Source organism: Thunnus thynnus, chromosome 4 (assembly GCF_963924715.1).
Source record: "Thunnus thynnus chromosome 4, fThuThy2.1, whole genome shotgun sequence".
Lineage (NCBI taxonomy): Eukaryota > Metazoa > Chordata > Actinopteri > Scombriformes > Scombridae > Thunnus > Thunnus thynnus.
Genome location: NC_089520.1, coordinates 6605775 through 6628714, shown reverse-complemented (window position 1 = coordinate 6628714; position 22940 = coordinate 6605775). Strand labels below are relative to the sequence as shown.

At 39.3% G+C, this 22940-nt stretch overlaps 1 protein-coding gene and 1 long non-coding RNA gene across 3 annotated transcripts; one reads left to right on the top strand and one right to left on the bottom strand.

Annotated features, from left to right (window-relative positions):
* Positions 1-1174: 1174 nt before the first annotated feature.
* LOC137180994 (uncharacterized) lies at positions 1175-14557 on the bottom strand. Its single transcript, XR_010928101.1, has 2 exons — positions 14469-14557; positions 1175-1880 (listed from the first exon to the last, which is right to left on the bottom strand). It is a non-coding gene; the product is annotated as an uncharacterized lncRNA (long non-coding RNA).
* pck1 (phosphoenolpyruvate carboxykinase 1 (soluble)) lies at positions 12699-19202 on the top strand. 2 transcript variants are annotated; one of them, XR_010928100.1, is made up of 11 exons: positions 12699-12820; positions 13476-13769; positions 14489-14673; positions 15435-15638; positions 15995-16182; positions 16300-16462; positions 16611-16835; positions 17144-17275; positions 17389-17484; positions 17771-18309; positions 18365-19202. XR_010928100.1 is itself a non-coding variant. In XM_067586313.1 (10 exons), exons 2-10 carry the CDS (start codon positions 13546-13548, stop codon positions 18226-18228), a joined length of 1875 nt encoding a protein of 624 aa, XP_067442414.1. In that variant the 5' UTR covers positions 12699-12820; positions 13476-13545; the 3' UTR covers positions 18229-19202. The 2 variants fall into 2 exon arrangements, 1 of the variants encoding a protein (XP_067442414.1); XM_067586313.1 differs by having other exon boundaries at positions 17771-19202.
* The last annotated feature ends 3738 nt before the right edge of the window (positions 19203-22940 follow it).

Genomic DNA, 22940 nt, shown 5'->3' with positions numbered 1-22940 from the left:
AAGATATTTGGTTTTGCAAAAATAAATAATAACTGAATAACTGAGTTAAATTCAGGCCCTCTCATACGTGTGCTGGTGGTCATTTTGGAAATTATTTCTCCATTAATAAGATTTGAAGACTTATAGTGCATTTGATGTGACAGTTGGCTCACCTGCTGCTCTCCTCGGTTCTGAGACTCGCACTGAGTTGGACTGTTGTCGCAATATTTCACTAAGTTTAATGTTACTTGATTACAGTACCTGCCCCATTAGCACAATTTAGCTAAAGTAGCTAATGTTAGCCCAAGCATGCACTCCCGCTCAGTGTTTCCAGTAAGCTAGCGTTAGCTTAAGTCCGAGGTAGCAGGACGTGTTTCCAGAGTGTAAAAGGCAACACACCACATTCCTTATTTAGAAGGTCCTAGCTCCAAATGGAAAAGATGGCGCCAACTCCAATGTAATCCAACAGGTGACGTCACATCTTACTATGTCCATCTTTCTGTACAGTTTATGTTTTATACCCCAAGCACTGTGCAGCGTCTCTGGCAATGTCGGGATTACCTGATACAATCAGAGAGTGTAGGTTGTAGTAAAGGTTTCTGTATAGGCACAGGTACTTAAACTATTAAAAGTAAAAGTACATTATGGACAATGGCCCTAGACAATGTTTTTGTTATATTTACATCAGTGTACTTGGTACTTTAACCTCTTCTTTTGCTTCTGCTGTTTGCTATAGGGTTTGAATCACGCATTGCACAGTCTGGACTGAGGCTGAGTGACACACATTAGTCTGTTTTCTACCTGCTGCTGCCGTCACAACAGTAACACTCCAGTAAAGAGCATCAGAGTTCACATAAACCTTTAAATATGGCAAAGGTTCTCCATCGCTTTCTCTCACAGAGACATTCAAATGCTGAATTTTACAAAAAAATTCACTGATTGGTGAGTTGGTATCGATATAGAGATGTCTGGTGAAGAGGCAAATATGTCCAAATCAGATTTTGAGTGGCTTTTTTTTATTTACAAGATATTTGGTTCTGCAAAGTTTAAATAACAACTGAAATTATACAAACTGAGCTGGATATTCTCAGCCATACACAAGTTTCATTCATTCAACTCTAATCTTATCTGTGATATGCACCCCTTGTACTATGTCTTCCATACCTATGAAAAGCAGGAAAGAACTGATAAGTCATTATATCTCACATTCTTTTATTGTATTTAAATAGTATAAAAATGTGTAGGTTTTTGCTATACATAATTGTCTAAAAGTAGGTGATCAAATGGCAAACATTTTTCATTTTGGTCCAAAACCACTGTTCATTTTACTTTATTGTTTTTGTAGTTCATACACTCATCTTGCAGTACTGATGTGTTGCATTAGATCAACAGCTTGAGGGGATTTGATGAACTTTCAACCACTGGTGTTTTCAGTTAATTTCCTGTCTGAAGTTCTTATACTCATCCTGTGCCTTCTCTCTTTACAGATACAACTGGTCAAACTCATTCTTCTTCCGGCTATAAACCAGAGATATGTTTATCTCTTGATATTATATAGATTACATACTGTACTGTATACCCTCAGTTTATGAGTTAAAGTACCTCAGTATTTTTTTAGCTGACTTTTGGATATATCTAATTAACTGATTAGCACACTAGCTACAATATATACTGAAACTGAGGCTGCAATTTGCATGGGTTGCTTTTTTAAATGAGCATGCTGTTGAATTAGCAAGCTAACAGTTAGTTCAGGTTAGCCTAAACCATACATACCTAATAGGACTTCTTTGAGTGACACATGGCTGTCATCATTCAGCTGCCCGCTAGTCAACACTTAGCTAGCTTGTTGTGGAATGTAGGAGCTCCGGTTCATGAAGTAAAATGTTGAGCTGAAAACTAGCCTATACAAGAAAAGAAAGGTGGACAGTGAAAAACATGCATTTAAGGATGACTGGACTGAGAAATATGCATTCATTTTGCCAGAGGGAAGTACAAGACCATTGAGCTTGATTTACAGGTTTAAACAGGTTTAAACAAATATATCCTAAAAACATGGAGGCAAGAACCACAAAACTGAACCAGTTGAAGTCATGATATCAAGACTCGAGCAGAATAATTGTAAAATCAAACATTTTCAACAATTGATACAATGAAGAACTCATTAATAAACACATACACCAGTGTCACCACCCAGACATCACACCTTTTTATGCTCAAGTTTAAGGACATCGTTACACCACAAAGGAGTCATTTCCACCATTAATACAGAAATGCTGTTCATGCACAGAGTTCTGGAGTCTTTGTACTGAAATATCATGATGTAATGCAGCCTTACTGGACCTTTGATGCAATGGAAATGTATCAAGTGGATGACTTGTATTTGAGTACCAATGACCTAAACTTATTTGCAGCTGGACCTTGACTTTGACACTCGACGCAAAGACAAGAGAGTTTATGATCACAATTTGTAAATAAACCTAGCTGAATATAATTTTACTGAGCACAGTTTAAGACACTCATCTTCCAATACTCCGTCTTTACAAACAATACAACCTTCTCTTCAGAACGACAGGGCCTTGAGATTTACTCTCTCTGATGGAAACTGTTGCTAAACTAGTTCAGGTTTTCCAAGAGTCACAGCTACAAAATCCTGAGATTGTCCTCAGTTTGTTTCAAACTGGAACTACAGTTTGAATGTGGTAAAACTGAATATTCAATGTGTAATGATCAATTCAAAATTCACAGCGTAGCACAGCAGGCTGTTCCTTGTACTCCAGAGGGGAGCCTTCTAAAAATGCATCTAATCTATCGTATGCCTTGTTGCATCAGTAAACTAATGCTGCTAATGCTGTTATCTTGGTTACACAAAATGAAGGAACCCACAAGCCCTACTGAATGGATAATCTACGCGGCAACTACCATAGCTTGAGGCTGAAGCCAGTGCAGAATTACCTTAAAGTGAAATGCCATTGACAGCTGCTAGATGCTGGCTCCATTTGATTCAAAAAATATCAACTTCTCTTTAGAAATACTAAGTCAATCATTTTTTTAAACGAGTCATTATGGTCTCAATTGTTGATACTTTTCATGCATATTTAAGCACGTAATGTCCTAGGGATGGAAAAGGCATTGATTCAGTGGAACGGCCCTGAGATATTTCACTCTTGACGTTTGTGCAAATTTCGACATTTTCTTGAATTACCACGAATTGCATTGCACTGTGTTGCATTTTTTATTCAATTAAAGATCAGCTTCTCCCCATAAAGACCCTGCATGTTATCAGGCATGTGGCTTTATGTCAGTGTACTTGGTACTTTAACCTCTTCTCATGCTTCTGCTGTTTGCTATAAGGTTTGAATCACGCGTTGCACAGTTTGGACTGAGGCTGAGTGACACACATTAGTCTGTTTTCTACCTGCTGCTGCCGTCACTACAGTAACACTCCAGTAAAGAGCATCAGAGTTCACATAAACCGTTAAATATGGCAAAGGTTCTCCATCGCTTTCTCTCACAGAGACACTCAAATGCTGAATTTTACACAAAAAATCACTGATTGGTGAGTCGGTATTGATATATAGATGTCTGGGGAAGAGGCAAATATGTCCAAATCAGATTTTGAGTGGCTGCTCTTTTTCACAAGATATTTGGTTTTGCAAAGTTTAAATAAAAACTGAATAACTGAGTTAAATTCAGGCCCTCTCATACGTATGCTGGTGGTCATTTTGGAAATTATTTCTCCATTAATAAGATTTGAAGACTTATAGTACCTTTGATGTCTGCTTTGTGGATGTTGATTGACAGCTGTGATTGACAGTTGACTCACCTGCCACTCTCCCTGACTCCAGGACTCACACTGAGTCGGACTATTGTCGCAATATTTCACTAAGTTTAATGTTATTTGATTGCGATACCTGACCTGTTAGCACAGTTTAGCTAAAGTAGCTAATGTTAGCCCAAGCATGCCCAAACTTTGGTAAACATCCATTGTTGCACATGTCTGATTTTCCTTAAGACATTATTCCAGTACGCAACCCGTCCTCTAAAGAAACAGGATACTTAATGTTAATTAATGAGCTTTAGAGGTGTTAGGAAGGTGTTTTATTTCTCTTAGGACAGCCAAACAAGCTGTTTCCCCATGCCCAGTCTTTATGCTAAGCTAGGCTAACAGTGGTGGAAGTATTGAGATCTCTTACTACTAAAAAGTAGCACAGTATAAAAATACTCCATTACTTGCATTCAAAAGCTTACTTAAGTAAAAGTACAGAAGTATTAGTTTCAAAATATACTTAAACGATTAAAAGTAAAAGTACATTATGCACAATGGCCCTTGTCAATGTTTTTGTTATACATACACAGATATACAGATAGTGCCTGTAAAAAGTTTTAAACTCCCTTAGATTTTTTAAATTTTTTGTTTTATCTTTTAAAACATTGAATCAAGAGGGATTTAATGTGGCTTTTGACACTGACATCAAATAGTCTTTTTCTGTTTATTAAAGTGAAAAAAGATCTTCACAAGTGATCTAAATCATTATAAAATCTGTTTGCACTGTTTAAATGATGAACATAGCACCACTATTAGCCTCAGAGAAGGTGAGAAGTACAACATGTGCTTCAGAAATGGAGTGGAACTCTAAAGTAGCATGAAATGGAAAGTACCAAGTTAAGTACACCGTGCACTTTGGTGCAGTGGTTAGCACTGTTGCCTCACAGCAAAAGGATTTTAGGTTCAAACCCACTGACTGGCTGGGGCCTTTCTGTGTGGAGTTTGCATGTCTCTATACTATGTTAGCCCCGTGATTGACTGGTGACCTGTCCAGGGTGTACCCTACCTCTCACCCAATTGGCTCCAGCTCTCCCATGACCCTCTAGAGGATAAGGGGTAAAGAGAATGTATGGATGGATGGAAGTAAAGTACAAGTACCTTAAAATGTAAATATATCTTGCTACATTTCACTATTGTAGGCTAATCATGTCCTGACTCCGGCTCCGAACTTAACACAGACATGAGATTAATTTTATCTCCCCATCTCACTCTTGGAAAAAAAAAGCAAATAAACACATTTAGCAAAATGTGGAGCTATTCGCATTTTAAAAAAAAATAAGGCCAGTACTTTTAATATGATACTAACAGTTTTTGTAAGATGTTTATGGATTGGAGTTAACAGGTGCTTGAATATGTTAATATTTAAATGAATAACATAAGAGCCACATCAGTCGCAAACCTACAAAACAACAATCGACAGGAAAGACCAGAGATAGCATATCTCCCTGTGCCAGTTTAACACACAACCCTGGCTTATGTTTGACACTGTCATGCAGTAGGAGTTTCCAATATATAAGGTCATGTTACACATATATAGTACAGACATGACCTATGTCACAGGCTGTCGTAATTGTTTAGAAACATTTTGTCCCAAGATGCCTGCTCTCATACTAAACCAGGTCATGTTGATGGTGAAGGAACAATTTTTCACAAATATAGGAACCACTGATTGTAAATGGAAGAGACTGAGTATGTGCTGAATATGCAATATGAGGCTATAACGTTAGCCAGGTGATGAAAATCAAGTGTGTCACCCCTTTGTTTAAAGCACAATCACAGTGCGTCTTACGGCTGCACTGCTCAGACAGTAAAACACACACACAGACACACACTCTCACATAATAACGTTATCAGTTGTTGTTGAGCAAGCTGCTATTGATGAAAGCTGTTCAGTCAGCGTTGCTCTATCAGCGTTTTTGTGCTCAAAAGCTCATAAACGGGTTGAGCTGCTCTGACACAAACACACACACACAAACGCACACACACACACTGGTAGGAACCTCACTAGATTTAAATGGAAATCAAGCTTTTTGTTTCCATTTCCATTACCATTTTTTCCATTTTTAAGCAAAAATGCCCAGAATTCACAGTCATGTAAATATTCGCTAGTTTTCAACGTTGGGAAAATCATATAAAGCCCCCCTACTGATGAGCCCACTCTGTTCTGATTGGGGAGGCTACACAAACAAACAATAGTAGGATTTAATTTCTTTTTCCCATTCTTTACTCAAAATATGAACTCCTCAAATACATCTGTAAATGTTCGTGCTGGAATCCTATCTGAAATATGTGAGTGGACGATGCAAACAACCCGTGCAACATCCTTAGCAACAAAGACTGTAACACACAGCTGTTTGTGGGCATGTGCGACTGATCTGATGTCATCAAGCTTGAAGCATCCAGATCAGGCTGTAGCCCTGGCTTTTGACTTGCAGGGAGCATGTTTACATACGTTCACCTCAAGTTTTGGACCTCGATTATAACTGTATATAAATAACAAAAAAATCACAAAAAGCATGTTACATCCCCTTTAAAGAATATGATTGTCAGACCTATTGATAATCAAAATAGTTGTTGGTTGCAGCCTTATAGTACTATAGGATTAATGCTACTTTGACTGAGTTTTGTGTGTTTAATTTGATAAAACACGACTTTACAACAAAAGTCTTAAAACAAGATTTTGACACAGTGTCCCTTTTAAAGACAAGAACCATAAGATAGAGGATAGACGACCCGTCATAGTTGATGTTGTACTTCAGTGGTGCATTGCGATTAATCAAAATATGTAGACCTGGGAGTCTGGGGCCCCTGGCAATTGCCCGCTTACCCAGTTGGTAAACCAGCCTTGCTCGAGAGGTATTGTGAGTGTGGAAGCCAGTTTGGGATGTGTCTCCCAAAACTGTTGCCTAAATATAATCTTAAGTCCTGAATCTTGCATGTCCCCCATCCACCCTGACCTCTTTCCTCCAACTACAGAGCGATATATTAATGTAGCGCTCCATTTGTTCGAAAAAACTTTGCCTGTGAACATGATCCAAATTTCTAGGAGACAGGGTTGGTAATCATGGTCTTAATGTCTCATTTACCTCTAATGTGTAAAATGTTGCTACATTATTAAGATCTTTTTTTAATTTATTGCAGAATTTTTGTGTTAGACTGAATTAGTTTTAACTAGTTGTACTTAATAAATTGGCAACTGAGTGCAGAATGTATAATCTGCATTCATAATGACAGGAGAGGAAATGTGTAGAAAAGTTTGTCCTTCTTACTGATTGAACCAAGAACAAACACGAGTTAAGAAGAGTCCGTAATTCTCAGTGTAACAGCACAATTACTGTACGTCTTGCTTAATAAAACACACCCAACTCTTTATAGGTTTTCAAGCCTTTGCTCTGATTACTATATGACATCTTAATCTGTGTTGACACTGTTGTCTGATAGCTGGGAGTTTCCTACCTTATATCAAATATGACAGACTGATGTTCTTCTCTTTTGGTTGGATGATAATGTCCTCAACAGATTGTAAGAGTACAGAGAGGCTGACATGTATCAAAATCTTATATCTTGTTTAAATATTAGCAATTGAATCCTGTGACATATACAAGTCCTTCAAAGTTTTAATATACCAGCATGCTTTCATTTACATATTCAAATTCTGCCTGAAATTTTGTCTTTTTAGCATCTAAATTTTGCACATTACACTCCAAACTTAGGTCACGTGATGACACCTTAGCGAGCTCCAGAAGCCCCCACCATACACGGTAGTACTCTAGATCTGAAATGATTAGCTGATTAATCGATTAGTGGATTAACAGAAAATTTGTTGGCAACAATTTTGATACTCTGATCTATGATGATCTATGGGATAGATAGCTGTATTAGGGCATGTGCAAATGATCTGATGTCATCACTAGGATGTCTGATGTCTTACATCGAAGCATTCAGGTCAGGCTGAAGCCCTGGATTTTGACTTGCAGGGAGCATTTTTACATAAGTTCACCTCAGGTTTTGGACTTTTGACCATGTTTAACGTAGACATCCGACATTATAACTGTATATAAATAAGAAAAAATCACAAAAAGCATGTTACATCCCCTTTAAAGAATATAATTGTCAGACCTATTGATGATCAAAATAGTTGTTGATTGCAGCCTTATAGTACTCCTTTGATGGATTAACGCTACTTTGACTGAGTTTTGCGTGTTTAATTTGATAAAAGACAACTTTACAATAAAGGAGCACAATGTTAACTAAAACAGTTTAAGTCTTAAAACAAGATTTTGACACAGTGTCCCTTTTAAAGACCAGTACCATAAGATAGGGGATAGAGGACCCGTCATAGTTGATATTGTACTTTAGAGGTGCATTGCTATTAATCAAAATATGTAGACCCCAATGATATGGACTAAACTTGGGGGTCTGGGGCGCCTGCACAGTTCCCCACTTTACGCAGTTGGTAAACCAGCCTTACTCCAGAGGTATTGTGAGTGTGGAAGCCAGTTTGCGATGTGGCTCCCGAAACTGGCTCCAATAGAAACTATTCAAAAAGTTTCAGCTTCTCTCATCAAGTACAAAGTCAGACTGCTTATTCAGTCATTGCATCCGATCTCCTGGAAATTGCTCATATACATCTAAATTGCAACGGCAAAAACATTTAGCTAGAAACGTAATGCTGACTGAATTACAGTTTCTCTCAACATAACGGTAAAATGTTAATTAATATATGTGGCAAGTTGCAAAAATGTTGATACTGAACATATGAGTGAAATGTTCAGAGACAACGTAGTTGTTTTTACCATGAAAATACCCAATCTTGCAGTATAATATCCACTAGAAGGCACAGTGGCAGTGCCAGTTTAGGCACAGGCAGCACTTGGTTATGGTTAGTCTGCAGTGACTTGGAGGACATGTTTATTAACATTTAAGTAACACCACAGTCTTTCACTAATCTTGACCAAAGTGCTTTTGTTGCCTAAATATAACCTAAAGTCCTGAATCTTGTATGTCCCCCATCCACCTCGACCTCCTTCCTCTAACTACAGAGCGATATATTAATGTAGCACTCCATTTGTTCAAAAAAACTTTGCCTGTGAACATGATCCAAATTTCTAGGAGACAGGGTTGGTAATCGTGGTCTTAATGTCTCATTTACTTCTAATGAGTAAAAGGGACTGGCAGTTACCCTTTAAAATGTTGCTCCATTAATAAGATATTTTTTAAATATATTGCAGAGTTTTTGTGTTAGACTGAATTAGTTTTAGCTAGTTGTACCTAACAAATTGGCAATTGAGTGCAGAATGTATGATCTGCATTCATAATGACAGGAGAGGAAATGGTTAGAAGAGTTTGTCCTTCTCACTGATTGAACCAAGAACAAACACGAGTTAAGATGAGCCCATAACTCTCAGTGTAACAGCACAATTACTGTACGTCTTGCTTAATAAAACACACCCAACTCTTTACAGGTTTTCAAGCCTTTCCTCTGAACACTATCTGACATCTGTGTTGACACTGTCTGATAGCTGGGCGTTTCCTACCTTATATCAAATATGACAGACTGATGTTCTTCTAATTTTGGTGGATGATAATGTCCTCAACAGATTGTAAGAGTACAGAGAGGCTGACATGTATCAAAATATTTATTAGGGACAGAGCCCAAAAGGCAGAGGACTACTGTTTTACAAACCAAAACTAAATTATTCATTACTCATCAAGACCTACAAATCATACACTGACACCCCTGACCTAAATCCAACAGGAAGTCTGCAATTAGCCTTTCAAAATAATACTTTGCCCCAATTTTGGCCCCCGAACAAACGCTATCTCCTCCCAGGGCGTCAATGGTATCGGCTTCAAACTTAAATAGATGACTTATGACACTATGCTGAAAAAAGGTTGTTAAAAACTTTGTAATAACTCGAACAGTTTGGATTTTATAAGCCCTGAAAGTTGCAGTGCCACATCACACCTTACAATGTAAAACAATGGGAAGGCAATCTATGGGCATGAACGTTGTGTCAAACAGAGGCTTCTGACGTCTAAACTATAAGTCTGACCACTTTCAAACCTGTATCAATGGATTCGCCACAAAATTTCCTACTAAAGTATGATTTTTAATGTAAGATTTGGCCAAAGTCATGGGATTTATGAGGAGATTTCACAAGAAGCGTACTCTAAAATCCTCCTCTCCAACTGCTCCTGGTGATGTCACTCCCTCAGTGCTGTGAAAGATTCCGCAATACACACTCATTATAAAATCACAGGAGGAGCAAGAAAAGACTTTAAAATGTCAAACTCTAATATCTCAAAAACAGTAAAAGATAGAAAAAAAATGTAAATTCACACAAATATCTCTCATTTTTAAAAAAACAAAATGATCTGATCCCGACGGGCCAGAGTGCGAGGTCCCTCTCCCTCTCTGGCATGTTTTTCATTCTGATGGTAGAAATGGAGGCAAACATGGGTGACTTTAAAGTTAAGCAGCCAGGTTAAAGATCCTCTGGATGTCTGTGTTTTATGACTGCTGACAGGTTACTGAACAATTGAGAATACTGTTCATAAAACACTTAAGCAGAGAGTGTTATGTAACTTGCAATTATCATGCAGTTTTCGTTGGTGTCTGTTCCTTCGACTGGTGCAGTATTAAAGCAGATCCCTGTGAAGTTACTATATATTGGCTGCTGCTGCATCAGAGCTACCAAATACCAGATTACCAAATTACCAGAAAGTTGCCATAAAATCACAAATATCATTTTTAGTTAGGAAACAGTTTAGAAAATACAGCAATGAGGGAACTACAGGATTAATACTGTTACTACTGCTGCATCTGCAATTACAACTACTTGTACTACAACAACTATTAGCCTTCTGCTGCTGCTGCTACTAACAGAATAAATTAAGTTTTTATATTGTGTTATGCATACACCCAGCCTGCATGGGCTTCCAAGAAACCAAAAATTAACATAAGTCAGATTCAGAATGTAGCACATGTATATTTTTAAACAAGACTGCAGAGTCTCAAAAATAAAATAAAAAATTTTAAAATTCTGGGTCCACAACAAAATTCATAAACCACTGACAAAACACGAACTGTATAATCATAATACTGGAGAAATCAGCAAAATACTAATTAAATTGACTGAACTGGCTTCTTTTCTAGGCTTCTGAGACATAGTTTGCAAACTTAAACGCATCAAAATTAAACGACCATTCTAAAATTTTGGTGCACCAGGAGTCTACACTCTTCAAATCATCACAGTATGTACGATAAATGATAAATGGGCTGCATTTATAAAGCGCCTTTTTCAGCCACAGCTGCAAAATGGGATGCACCTTTCCCAAAAAACACAACTCATCTGTTCTCTTCCTGAATATTTTATAATCTTGCAAACTCAATAGGAAGAACAGAAGTTCTCAACTGTGCAACTACAGTAAGATTTACTAGATATTTGGTTGGAACAGATGATTCAGGGCTATAATTATGTTTAATATGCATATATGTCCCTGATTTTGGTTTGTACTAGATATTTTAAAACTTATTCCTGTAGATAAACAACATATCAGTGTCATCAAAGATTGAGCAAAGCTCTTTAACACATGAAGAACTGTGTGATTTAACCCACATGAAAACAACTTCTAAAACACTCTTATTTCTATTTGCTGCCATTTTTAATCATTCCACAGTCAAATCATTAGAGCTGGTACCATTACAGTTCTTTTTATCACTGCTGGTGCTACTACTAACACACTACTAACTACTGACTCTACTACTGCTGTTCTAACTTGACTCCAACTTAAACTCAACTACAACTCTCAGTTGTTTTTTTTTACCTTTAAAGGCAAAACGTTGCTGCCTTTGTTCAGAGATTCCTTTTAACTGCCACACGCGCGCACACACACACACACACACACACACACACACACACAAACCCGCACACACACACACACACACACACACGCACACCCGCACACAACATTCCCATGGCTGACCTTTGACCACACGAGGACGAGCCCCTGTCTGTCAGCCAATAATAAGGAGGCCAGCCAAGGCGCTGCCCACGTCACAAACCGGCCTGACGATATCAAACCCTGAACTTACATCATTTAGTGATGTGGGTCAGAGTTCAACTGCAACTGCTGCAAGACACCGAGAGGAGAGACAGTCACTAAAAACAGAATATTTTAGGATTTTTCTTTCTTTTTTTTTTGCTTAAATATGGGCTTTTGTTTTCTGAGCTGCAATATAATTAGATAAAAAAAATTTAAAGAAATTATGAGAGGAATTTTTGTCAGTTCATTTAAACTGATTCAGTGGAAAAAGTACAAAAAAAACTAACACGCATATGTACTTAGTTTTATATGTACTCTTTTCCTCATGAGAACAAACCTCAGACAAAGATATGAAGACATTAAGTTGTGATGTGTTTTTAAATTTTTGTATTAATCTTACAGCTCTGAATTTATCCAGGTTGCATTAAAACCAAAAGCAGCATGTATTATCCAAGTTGGATATCAAATTAAATGACTTCAAACTGCTTCAGATGGTGAAACACACTGTACATTCACCCAGACGTTTTCACTTGGAAGAGTGTGTGTGTGTGTGTGTGTAACAGAGAGAGATAATGACGGCGGTGGTGAGGACAGAGCTGTCTGTCTGTCTGTCAGCTATCAGCGCTCAGCCACGGGCAGAGGGAACCGGTTACGTGAAGACGACGTTACGTCCTGCTGCTGATTAATGATTCATTGCCAGCTTGTAACACGCTGTGTTTTTCAGATCAGCAGCACATGGGAACAACAGGTTCATGCAAATAACCCAGAGGACGAGACTCCCCCCACACACGCCCCTCCTCCTCTTGTGGGACATCCCAAGGTATAAAAGGAGGAAAGCCTCTCCTCAGAAGATACAACTGACCAAGAGGGAGAAACAGTCCTCATCTCTTCTTAAAACAGCCAACAGAGACACCTCAGCCGATGAGGCCAAGCTAAAGGCTCTCTGCTCCAAACAGACAACTAAAGGTAACCTGATGCTCTTTCCTTTCTGTGAGACTTGTGTGTAATGTGAGGGGGGGGGGGGGGGATACTGGGGTTATCTGCGGAGTGAGGGGGGCTTGGGATCTGCGCAGGGATGCTGTTGCATCATCCAGAGTCTGATCAGAGCTGGAGGTTGCAGCAGCTGCTTGAGGTTAATGCAGAATAATATAAATGATATTAAATCTAACAGCCTTAAAAATGACTGGAGGCAAGAAAAGTTGGAGAATGATGTTTTAAAATTACAGAACATTTTAAAAAAATGTTACACTTTATTCGTCATGCACTAAACTGATTTTTTCTCCTTTCTTCTACATTTTCACTCTTTTTTACCCTCTCATTTTTCCTTTTCCCTATCTTCCTATTTCCCTTTTCTCCTCTTCTTTTTTTTTATTGTTGCCACTTCTTTCTGTCCTTTCTTCTTTCTTTGCCTCTCATTTTCTATCATCATTCCCCTTTATTACCCTATTTCCTTTCACTTTTACCCCTCTTTTCTCCTTTCTTTTCCTCCTTCCTCCTTTCTCCTCACCTTTATTGTTGCTCTACTCTCTTCTTACCATCTTGTATTCTTTCCTTTACTCTCCTCATTTTTATCCTTCGTCCACTTCTGTCTTTTCTATCCTCAACTAAATCTTTTCTCCAGGCTAGTCCATCCTTAGACTTCCTCTCGTCCTTTCTTTCTCCGTCGCTCGACTCGACTCAACTCCACCAAGATGCCTCCTCAGCTCCAATCCCAGAACCAGAATGGTCCCAGGGTTTTGCAGGGCGACTTGAGCGCTCTCAGCCCGGCCATCAGGGAGTTTGTGGAGACCAACGTGGCTCTGTGCCAGCCCGAGTCCTTGCACATCTGCGACGGCTCTGACGAAGAGAACCGCACCATCCTGACCCAGCTGGAGGAGCAGGGGATGATCAAGAAGCTTACCAAATATGAGAACTGGTAGGTCAGAGTTTTTATATGGTTTCCAGAGTAGCACAGTGACATTTTTTTAATTTTAAGGGTCTTTTTAGTCATTTAGATGTGGGTGAAAATAGTATAACCTGGATGAAATGAGAGAAATGTTTACTGATGATTCCCTGTTGGTTAAGAGGATGTTTTTTCTGCTGGATGTGTCTTGTAGCTGCTGTCATAGCTGGGGCTGAGTTTATAACCAGCAATCTTTACCAAGGCAGTGGTAAATCAATGCAATTAGCAGATTGCCAAGTCATGTTGTTGTTAAAGACAAATTGCATAAGTCAGTCGTCAGCAGCTGTTTTCATGAATAACATAACCCTAAAGGTTGACAGTCTAACAAACCAGTAAGTCCACTTTGTTCATTCAGACCACACCTGTTTACCAGCATCAACATACGGTCAAACAGTACTTATTACCTCAGGTGGACAAGTAAAATGCGGCTAAAGGCAAAACAAAATAATACATTTAGTTTGTTCATTCTGTAGCACTTTTATTTAAAAAAAGAAAAGCAGAATAATACTAGAAGCCACCACCTGTGCCTCCCCGGCACTGTTGCTAGATCAAATTTGGGTTGTTTTTTAATAGTGAGTATTAAGTAACAAGTAGTAGTAATAAAATGTAAAAATCTGACAAATTTGAATTAAAAAGTAGCCTTAATGTCTAATGTCTCCTTTTGTCTCTTACCTTCCTTCCTCCTCCTGCAGCTGGTTGGCCAGGACCGACCCGCGGGACGTGGCTCGTGTGGAGAGTAAGACGGTGATCGTGACCCGGGAACAGAGGGACACGATCCCCACACCACTGGAGGGCGGAGTCAGCCAGCTGGGCCGCTGGATGTCCCCGGAAGAGTTCGACAAAGCCATGGCTCAGCGGTTCCCCGGCTGCATGAAAGGTACCAGTGAAGACTCATTCAGACAAGATGAACTAGACAGGACACACACACAAACAAAAAACTAGAAATTTTTTCATGTCATTACTGGAAAACAAAATATTCTATATAAGAGCTTGGAGTCATTACAATATAGTACTATGATATAGACCTAGACCAAGTACTGCTACTACTGATATTTTAGTTATGTAACATAGAAGGAATTGTAGTAGTTGGAAATTCAGCTATAGCCAAAGCAAAAACCAGCTCTTTTAAAGGTGCACTGTGGAGTTTATAACCTCTATTAGTGCTACTGAGCAGCTTTTTATGAGTGTGCCCCGTTTTGTTTGTCTCGTGTACTCACATGTGCACAAAGGTGATTAGATACACAGCCCTGTCTCTGGTTTCACACTATTCCACTGATCTACAGGTGCCTAATGCACTAAGAAACATAGCAATGCACCAGAAAAGACAGGGAAAAAGAAGACTTTAGGCTAGTAAAAATGGTTGTGAACAAAGGATTAAAATACTTGGTGAGAATCACTCAATGTAAACATAAATTTTGTTTGATTAGTAGAAAAGCCTACTTTTTAGAGAAAAGGAGCTATTAATTTTAACATTCATTTTAAAAAAGGGGAGTTGTCAACATTGTTTTAAGTTAAAATCTGAAATTGCTGTACAGAAAAGTAACACCAGAAGACTTTTCTCTTTTTCAGTGACTCCACAGTTCTGATGCTTTTCTGACAACATGTGAATTCAATATCTCTGATTCTCTCTGTCCTCAGGCCGTACCATGTACGTGATTCCCTTCAGCATGGGCCCAGTTGGTTCCCCCCTCTCCAAGATTGGAGTGGAACTGACCGACTCTCCTTACGTGGTGGCCAGTATGAGAGTGATGACCCGCATGGGGAAGGCTGTGCTGACTGCTCTGGGAACGGGCGAATTCGTCCGCTGTCTGCACTCCGTCGGCTGTCCTCTGCCGCTTAAAAGTACGTCAACAACATCAACATGTTTTATTCTTCATTTTCACTCAGCAGCAGTCAGCCACTGCTGCTAGTACTTCCTGATACCTCCTTCAGTCCTTAATTCTACAACTACTGTCACAACCTTTAATAATGCAGTATAGTACTGATAGTTATAATATTGTTACTACAATAATTACATTTACTGCTACAACTAAGACTACTACGACTACAGCCAACATTACAACTGCAGCTACTGCCACTACTACTACTGCTACTCATGTTTATTGCATTTGATTATAATTTAGTGCCATTTGCCCTCCTTCCTCCAAAGACAAACTGTCTTTTGTGTTAAGTAAACCAATATATTATCTCTCTTTCAGAGCCTCTGGTGAACAACTGGCCCTGTAACCCTGAGCAGACCTTAGTCGCCCACATCCCAGACCGCAGGCAGATTGTCTCATTTGGCAGCGGTTACGGAGGAAACTCCCTGCTAGGAAAGAAGTGCTTTGCCTTGCGTATCGCCTCACGTATTGCCAAGGAGGAGGGCTGGCTGGCCGAGCACATGCTGGTAAGAAAAAATACATACATATGTCAATTAATTAACAGATTGATGCCCCCCCATCCATCCAAAACTTCCCACAACAAGATATCCATTCTTACTGACTCAAATTTTTCTCCTGTTTAGATCCTCGGCATCACGAACCCTGCTGGGCAGAAGAAGTACATGGCAGCAGCCTTCCCCAGTGCCTGCGGGAAGACAAACCTGGCCATGCTCTGCCCCACGCTGCCGGGCTGGAAGGTCGAGTGTGTAGGAGACGACATCGCCTGGATGAAGTTTGACAAACAAGGTGAGAAAATCAAGACTTTGTAAAGTTCAATTTGCCATCAGGGACCTTAAAACTACAAAAATATTAATAATACAACTGCCATTAGCTATTATTAGCTATATATATTTATATTTATATTTTCCTCCCCCTCTTTGTTCCCGGTCAATAGGCAACCTGCGTGCCATCAACCCTGAGAACGGCTTTTTCGGTGTTGCTCCCGGCACCTCAGCCAAAACCAACCCCAACGCCATGGCGACCATCATCAAGAACACCGTCTTCACCAATGTTGCAGAGACCAGCGACGGCGGCGTGCACTGGGAGGGAATAGATGAGACGCTGCCTGAAGGAGTCACCATCACTTCCTGGAAGAACAAGCCCTGGAGCTCAGAAGATGGTAAGAGTTGACTTTTTAAAGTTATTAGAAGTCTTCAAAATACAAGATTACATTATCAGATAGTTAGTTCGAGTCAAATACAAAGTCATCAACCGAGGGTCTGAGTTTAAAACTTAAGAAAAGACAGAGTTTATTAAAACTTGAGAAACAGAGCACCTTTCACATGATAGAATCATCAGAGGTTTTTATTTTAAAATATGTATAATAATATGAAAACAAGGATGATAAAACTGGATAAAATTACACACTTTGAGAGTCATAAAAGAATGTGAAATAAAGCTTACCTTCTTGTCTTTCTTCATCCTTAGGCGAACCCTGTGCTCACCCCAACTCTCGTTTCTGCACTCCGGCCGATCAGTGCCCCATCATCGACCCACTGTGGGAATCTCCTGAGGGAGTCCCCATCGAGGCCATCATCTTCGGAGGGCGCAGGCCTGCAGGTGAGCGGGAAGACGGTGGAAAATCTGTAGAATTAGAGAATAGAAGTGTGAGAGTAAGAGTGAGAAAACAATCAGAGGGCACCAATTTAACATGTGACTGGCCCTCCTTTCAGGTGTCCCTCTGGTGTATGAAGCTTTCAGCTGGCAGCACGGAGTGTTTGTTGGAGCAGCCATGAGGTCAGAGGCCACCGCTGCAGCTGAACACAAAGGTCAGTATCTTATGTTTCTGATGAGTGTTCCCAGACTGAGGATCATGGCTTTTGCTTAATAATATAATAAATGTAGAAGCTTATGATGTTTGAACTGAAGTTAGACACCAAGATCTCCATTTATGTTAAGTTTTCAGTCTAGATGTCAGTTTAATCCATGTCGAGCACTGGATTTGTGAGATTTTCACATCAACAGATGAGACTGGATATATGTCCTGGAGATCTGAAAGTAAAAAGATACTTAAACACCCTCTCTCTCCTCTTTCTTCACCCTTCTCCTTTCCAGGCAAAGTAATCATGCACGACCCCTTCGCCATGCGCCCCTTCTTCGGCTACAACTTCGGCCAGTACCTCTCTCATTGGCTGAGCATGGCCGACCGCCCCGGCGCCAAGCTCCCCAAGATCTTCCACGTCAACTGGTTCCGCAAGAGCCCCACCGCCGGCTTCCTCTGGCCTGGTTTCGGCGACAACATCCGCGTTCTGGACTGGATGTTCAGGAGGGTGAACGGTGAGGCCGGCGCCATGCCCTCTGCCGTAGGCTACCTGCCCTGCCCCGACTCCCTGAACCTCCAGGGCCTGAAGGAGAAAGTGGACCTGGACGAGCTGTTCTCCCTGGATCAGGAGTTCTGGCAGCAGGAGGTGGAGGACGTCGGGAAATACTTCACCACGCAGGTGAATGACGATCTGCCCAACGAGGTGGCCCGGCAGCTGGAGCTCCTGCAGCAGAGAGTGAACCAGATGTGATGAGGAAGAACAAGAACAGCGTGATAGCAATTCTAGACCAGCATTATCTGTGATTCTAGAACAGAATGTTGGTCATTTTTGGTAATTCTAGACCAGTATGTCCGTGATTCTAGAACAGAATGTTGGTCATTTTTAGGTAATTCTAGACCAGTATGTCTTTGATTCTAGAACAGAATGTTTGCAACTCTAGAAGGAAACATCAGAAATTCTAGAATGGAATTTTAGTAATTTTTGAAAAAACAGGATGTGAGTAATTCTAGAATTTCACATCATTGTTTTACCGAGGGACTCGTTTATTGAGTGACTCTAATTTTTTAAAGATTTTTGTCTTTGTGATGGACCCTTAGAAATTCATGAAAGAGGAACAATTTTCCTCTGATGATGATTTTTTTTTTTACTGAAATATGTGTTTGATTCTCCTTGGTTTTGTTCTCTAGCTAGAAATCATCCCCTCTGTTCAGATTATTATTCAGAAAATGCTTCTATTAAAATCCGGCTGGGCGTGTTGAGATGAAATTTATGAATTGAAAAAAAAAACATTCCTCACTGTGCTCATCTTCAATATGCGAGCCACACTGTACCATTCAAGACTGCTAATTTGAATAGGAAATGTTTCCTCTCCATCCATTCATATGCTGTTATAGCAGCAATGTGTTTTAAACTGTTTTTCCGTTGTATTGTCCTTCTGTAGGTCCGAAGTCTACTATTTAATGATAACTTATTCTGAACGCACAAAATACTTTCATTGCCATACGAATTTGTATGGCAATGAAAGAGTTCATGAGTCCATGTTTTCTCAGCTCCTGTGTTGTTTGAGCCCCTGAACACGGGGTAAATGTATGTTTTCTGTTCCTGTCGTTATTATATGGCTTAATTTATTTTTATACTGTGTAAGTTTGTCTTGACTCTGTTTTGTTGTATTGTAATTTTGAGCCCCTAAAGAGGGGAGACAACAATAAAGATATTTAAACTTATTACTGAATCTGTTTCATTTTTCAAAGATCTGGTTTTGTTGTTATTATTTCATTAAAAAAGCATGTCATTCCTGATATTATACATAAAATTAAAAACTTCCATATAAAGATGCATTCTCCAGCAGTGGAAATAATACCAACACATCCAGATCAGTTATTATCTGCTGTAAAAACATTTCAAATAAAAAGTAATCAAATGTATTCAAGGTAAATGTTACTAATAGAAACAAACATTGCCACTATGTCTCCTGTTTGATATACTTACAGGACTAGAGGACAAACAGTTCTATGTATGAGGAAGAGCAAAGGTGAGAACCTTGTTGTCGGCACAACAAACAACAAACAGTTTATGAAATGACTATGTGTGTCAGAGAAATGGTAGGTAAAGAAAGCAGGCAGCTTCAGAAAGGATAACACTTCTTTCTTTCTTGCTGTAACTCAATATGATGGCAGTATGAAGCAGTTTTAGTCTCAGTTCCTTTTGCTTTGCTAGTGGTATGGTACAGAATACAGTAGTAGGAGTACAGTAGCAAATATCTCTTCGTGCTTCATGTTTAAAAATTCAATAGTGTATATTTAGCTCCTTTCTAGTGAGCCCAGGAGGACCATGGAGAAAAAAATAACGCATAATAATGCTCTCCGTACCTTTCCTCCTTTAGTTCAGGTAACAGATGGGGGGAATAAAGACATTTAAGCTTGAGCCTCATCATCTTTCAAAAAATACTAATGAAAATATCATCCATTAAAACAGTAAACAGACAAAGTTAGTGACCAGCTGGTGAACATAACGGAGCATTTAGCAGCAAAAAAGACAAAGATATTTTTCCAGGAGTTGCTGGAGAACAAACCAGAGCTAAAGAGCATAAATACTGGACTTACATTTGTCAGTTGGCCAGAAACATTACTCCAACTAAATGCTAATTATGCTCTTTGACTGGTGGATTTGTGAATAAGCGACAGTTTGCTAACACGTTAGCCAAAACTATTTTATAAGATGATAATACATCATTGTTGTAATTTCAGCTTGTTCTGCTGCACCTAAGTGACAAAAATAACAATAAATGCAGTAAAAAAAAAAGTGGTCTGTTGACTTTAGCTAGCAAACTAAACGTTAGCTTAAGCACCAGGACAAATGAAAAGTACATCTCAATAACTTAGAGGATAAAGTATTTAACCAGATATTATCCTGCGCTAGGTTACTGCTACATTCCTTATTGTTGCTTTTCAACAAAAAATAAATCGATTATGAGCATTTCAGTCACCACTGACCATGTTTCTGAGATTAATCAAGTGTCCATATAACATTTATTCAAGAGATTATTTAAAGTAGTGTTTAATTTAGGTTTAATTACGGTGACCAGACATCCTGGTTTGGACACAAGTGGCCTTTATCACTTTGTCCATGTTCTGAGGCTGCAACCAGATCCTCCTTTGGTAAACCTCCCACATGGAGGCAAGGATCCCAGACGAGTTCTCCACCATCCTCCTGGCCCTTGATAGCCTATAGTTGTACACCCTCTTAGCCTTGTCCAGGTCCAGGGAAGGGGTGCATTACATTGCATGAGAGGAGAAAGGCCTCATCCCCCACAATGACATGGCGGACTGGCTGTGAGGAGCCAGGAAGTGGTCTTGGCTGGGGGTTTCATTTCCAATGGCTTTGCCTAAGGCGCTGCTGGAACCATGACCACCAACATCAATGATGGTGAAGCAGCACCTGTGGTCAACCAAGGCCATTGACAATGGAGAAACCACCTCTGTAGTTATAAAAGGTGGATCCAGAGTTTCATGGTGCATGGATGACCACATGTTTCCCATCCAAGACATCAATGCAGTTGGGGAACAGCCAACTTTGCTGCAATCCAGCTGCGACTTCCAGCCAATCATTCTCCGTCAGACCTGGCATGCACAGAGGCTGCAACTTTACCCATATGGTGCAACACACATCAGGTATTATTTCTGTTACTGTGGTCTTTCCAATTCTATAGTTCAGGTATATCGTTTTGAATGAGACCCCTGTGGTTAAGTATGTAAAAAACAAAAAATAATGGCAATTGATATTAAACAAAATGTGGGACATTCTTCTACAGAATAATGTTGCAGGATTATAATATTGGTTTCTAACTATAGAATCAATTTCACAACAGTTTGAGATGGTGAGTGTCGAAATCCACTTTTCTGTGTTCATTTGACATTGATTGACCCTTGAGTGACTGAGGTGTGAACACTTGCACTAGGCTGCTACTGCTACTGCTACTACTACTACTACTACTACAAATAGTTTCAGTTTACAATGTGTAAAAGTTACATTGCCCCCTGTAAGAACTTATAGGCTATGGCCTGTGTAGCTTACTTCTCTTATGTAAGCTAATTGATGGGAAATTGATTAATAGGAAACACTTTTTAGATGGTCTACTCTAATCACTCAGTCTTGGCTATTGTGGTATACAACCTATTAAACACTTGCATAATGCAACATTAGGTTGCAAATTACACATAAAAAAAAAACAATTTTATGTGTGACATACTGCCAAATGGTCTTTGGTGCTAATGGGGTCTCTGAAGCCCATTTGGTCCTTGCTGATGTCCTCTTTGACGATTGCCAGGATACCATCAAATTGATGTGGACTTATACGAAAGTATAAATAAAATTTGTCTTTAAAAGACGGCAACTCTTGTAACAAGTGTTGGATTCTCCTAACGCCTCTCGTCTTTGAAGAATTTTGTGAGCCTATAACCTTCTGGTTTTCTATTTCTTTTTCTGCACAACACACAGCAGTAACAGGTCATCAATATCCATTTTCCTGCCGACACAGCTGGAGCGCACACTGTGTGCTTGGCGCCACTGCACTGTCTACAGAGTGTTATTCTTATGTCAAATTATGACTTTATGTCAATTTAACGTACAACATTTAATGTGTTTCCTGCACAGAGGGAGTGATAATTAGGTTTCATGAGTGCCATGTAGATTATACACGGTTCTTATCTTCTTAAAGTTATTTACTTAATAATAGAAATGTTGCTGATTTTGATACAGGTGTACATTAGTTATACAGCACTGTATAAAATATATCCAAATTATTGTCTTACTCCATTTAAAGTAACTAATGATATAAGTTAAGCAGACTTTTAACCCATATAATGTAAATTCCTACACACAAAAAACACCACACATGTAAAAAAAAACAACAGTATTAGACTACATTTATCACAAAACCTCAGTGGTTGATTCCGTAGCCTGCTATTAGCGCCACCATGGCTGTATGAGGTCACATGTTGTTTTTCTCCCATGGTTCACTGCAGCTGTTATGTAAGACGTGAAGATAATGGCGGTGACTTAAGTTAATCATCACTAACTTGTTTTTGGCACTATCTGTGATCTGAATCCTGTGTGTTTAAACTGTATATCTTGTTCACTCCTGATGTTGTAAATGGTCTTCAGTGAGGGCTTCTAAGGACGCTGCAAAACACAAACAGCACAGAGCACCAGAGGCTCAATTTGACCTTTAAAATTTCATAATCTGCAAAATCAGTGGTTTTTTATTCTCGGTGCAAAATATTTTAAGATGGTTTCAGCATTATATTTTGATAACATTTCTAACGAGACATGTGCATTTTATTTTCATAATCTCCGTTCAGTGAATGTATGTGATGTTTAGTTTGTCGTTATAACGAAGATTCTTTCAGGTCTTTCTATTGTTGCTAAGGTGGTTGCTATGGACGCTGCTACCGTTGAAACCA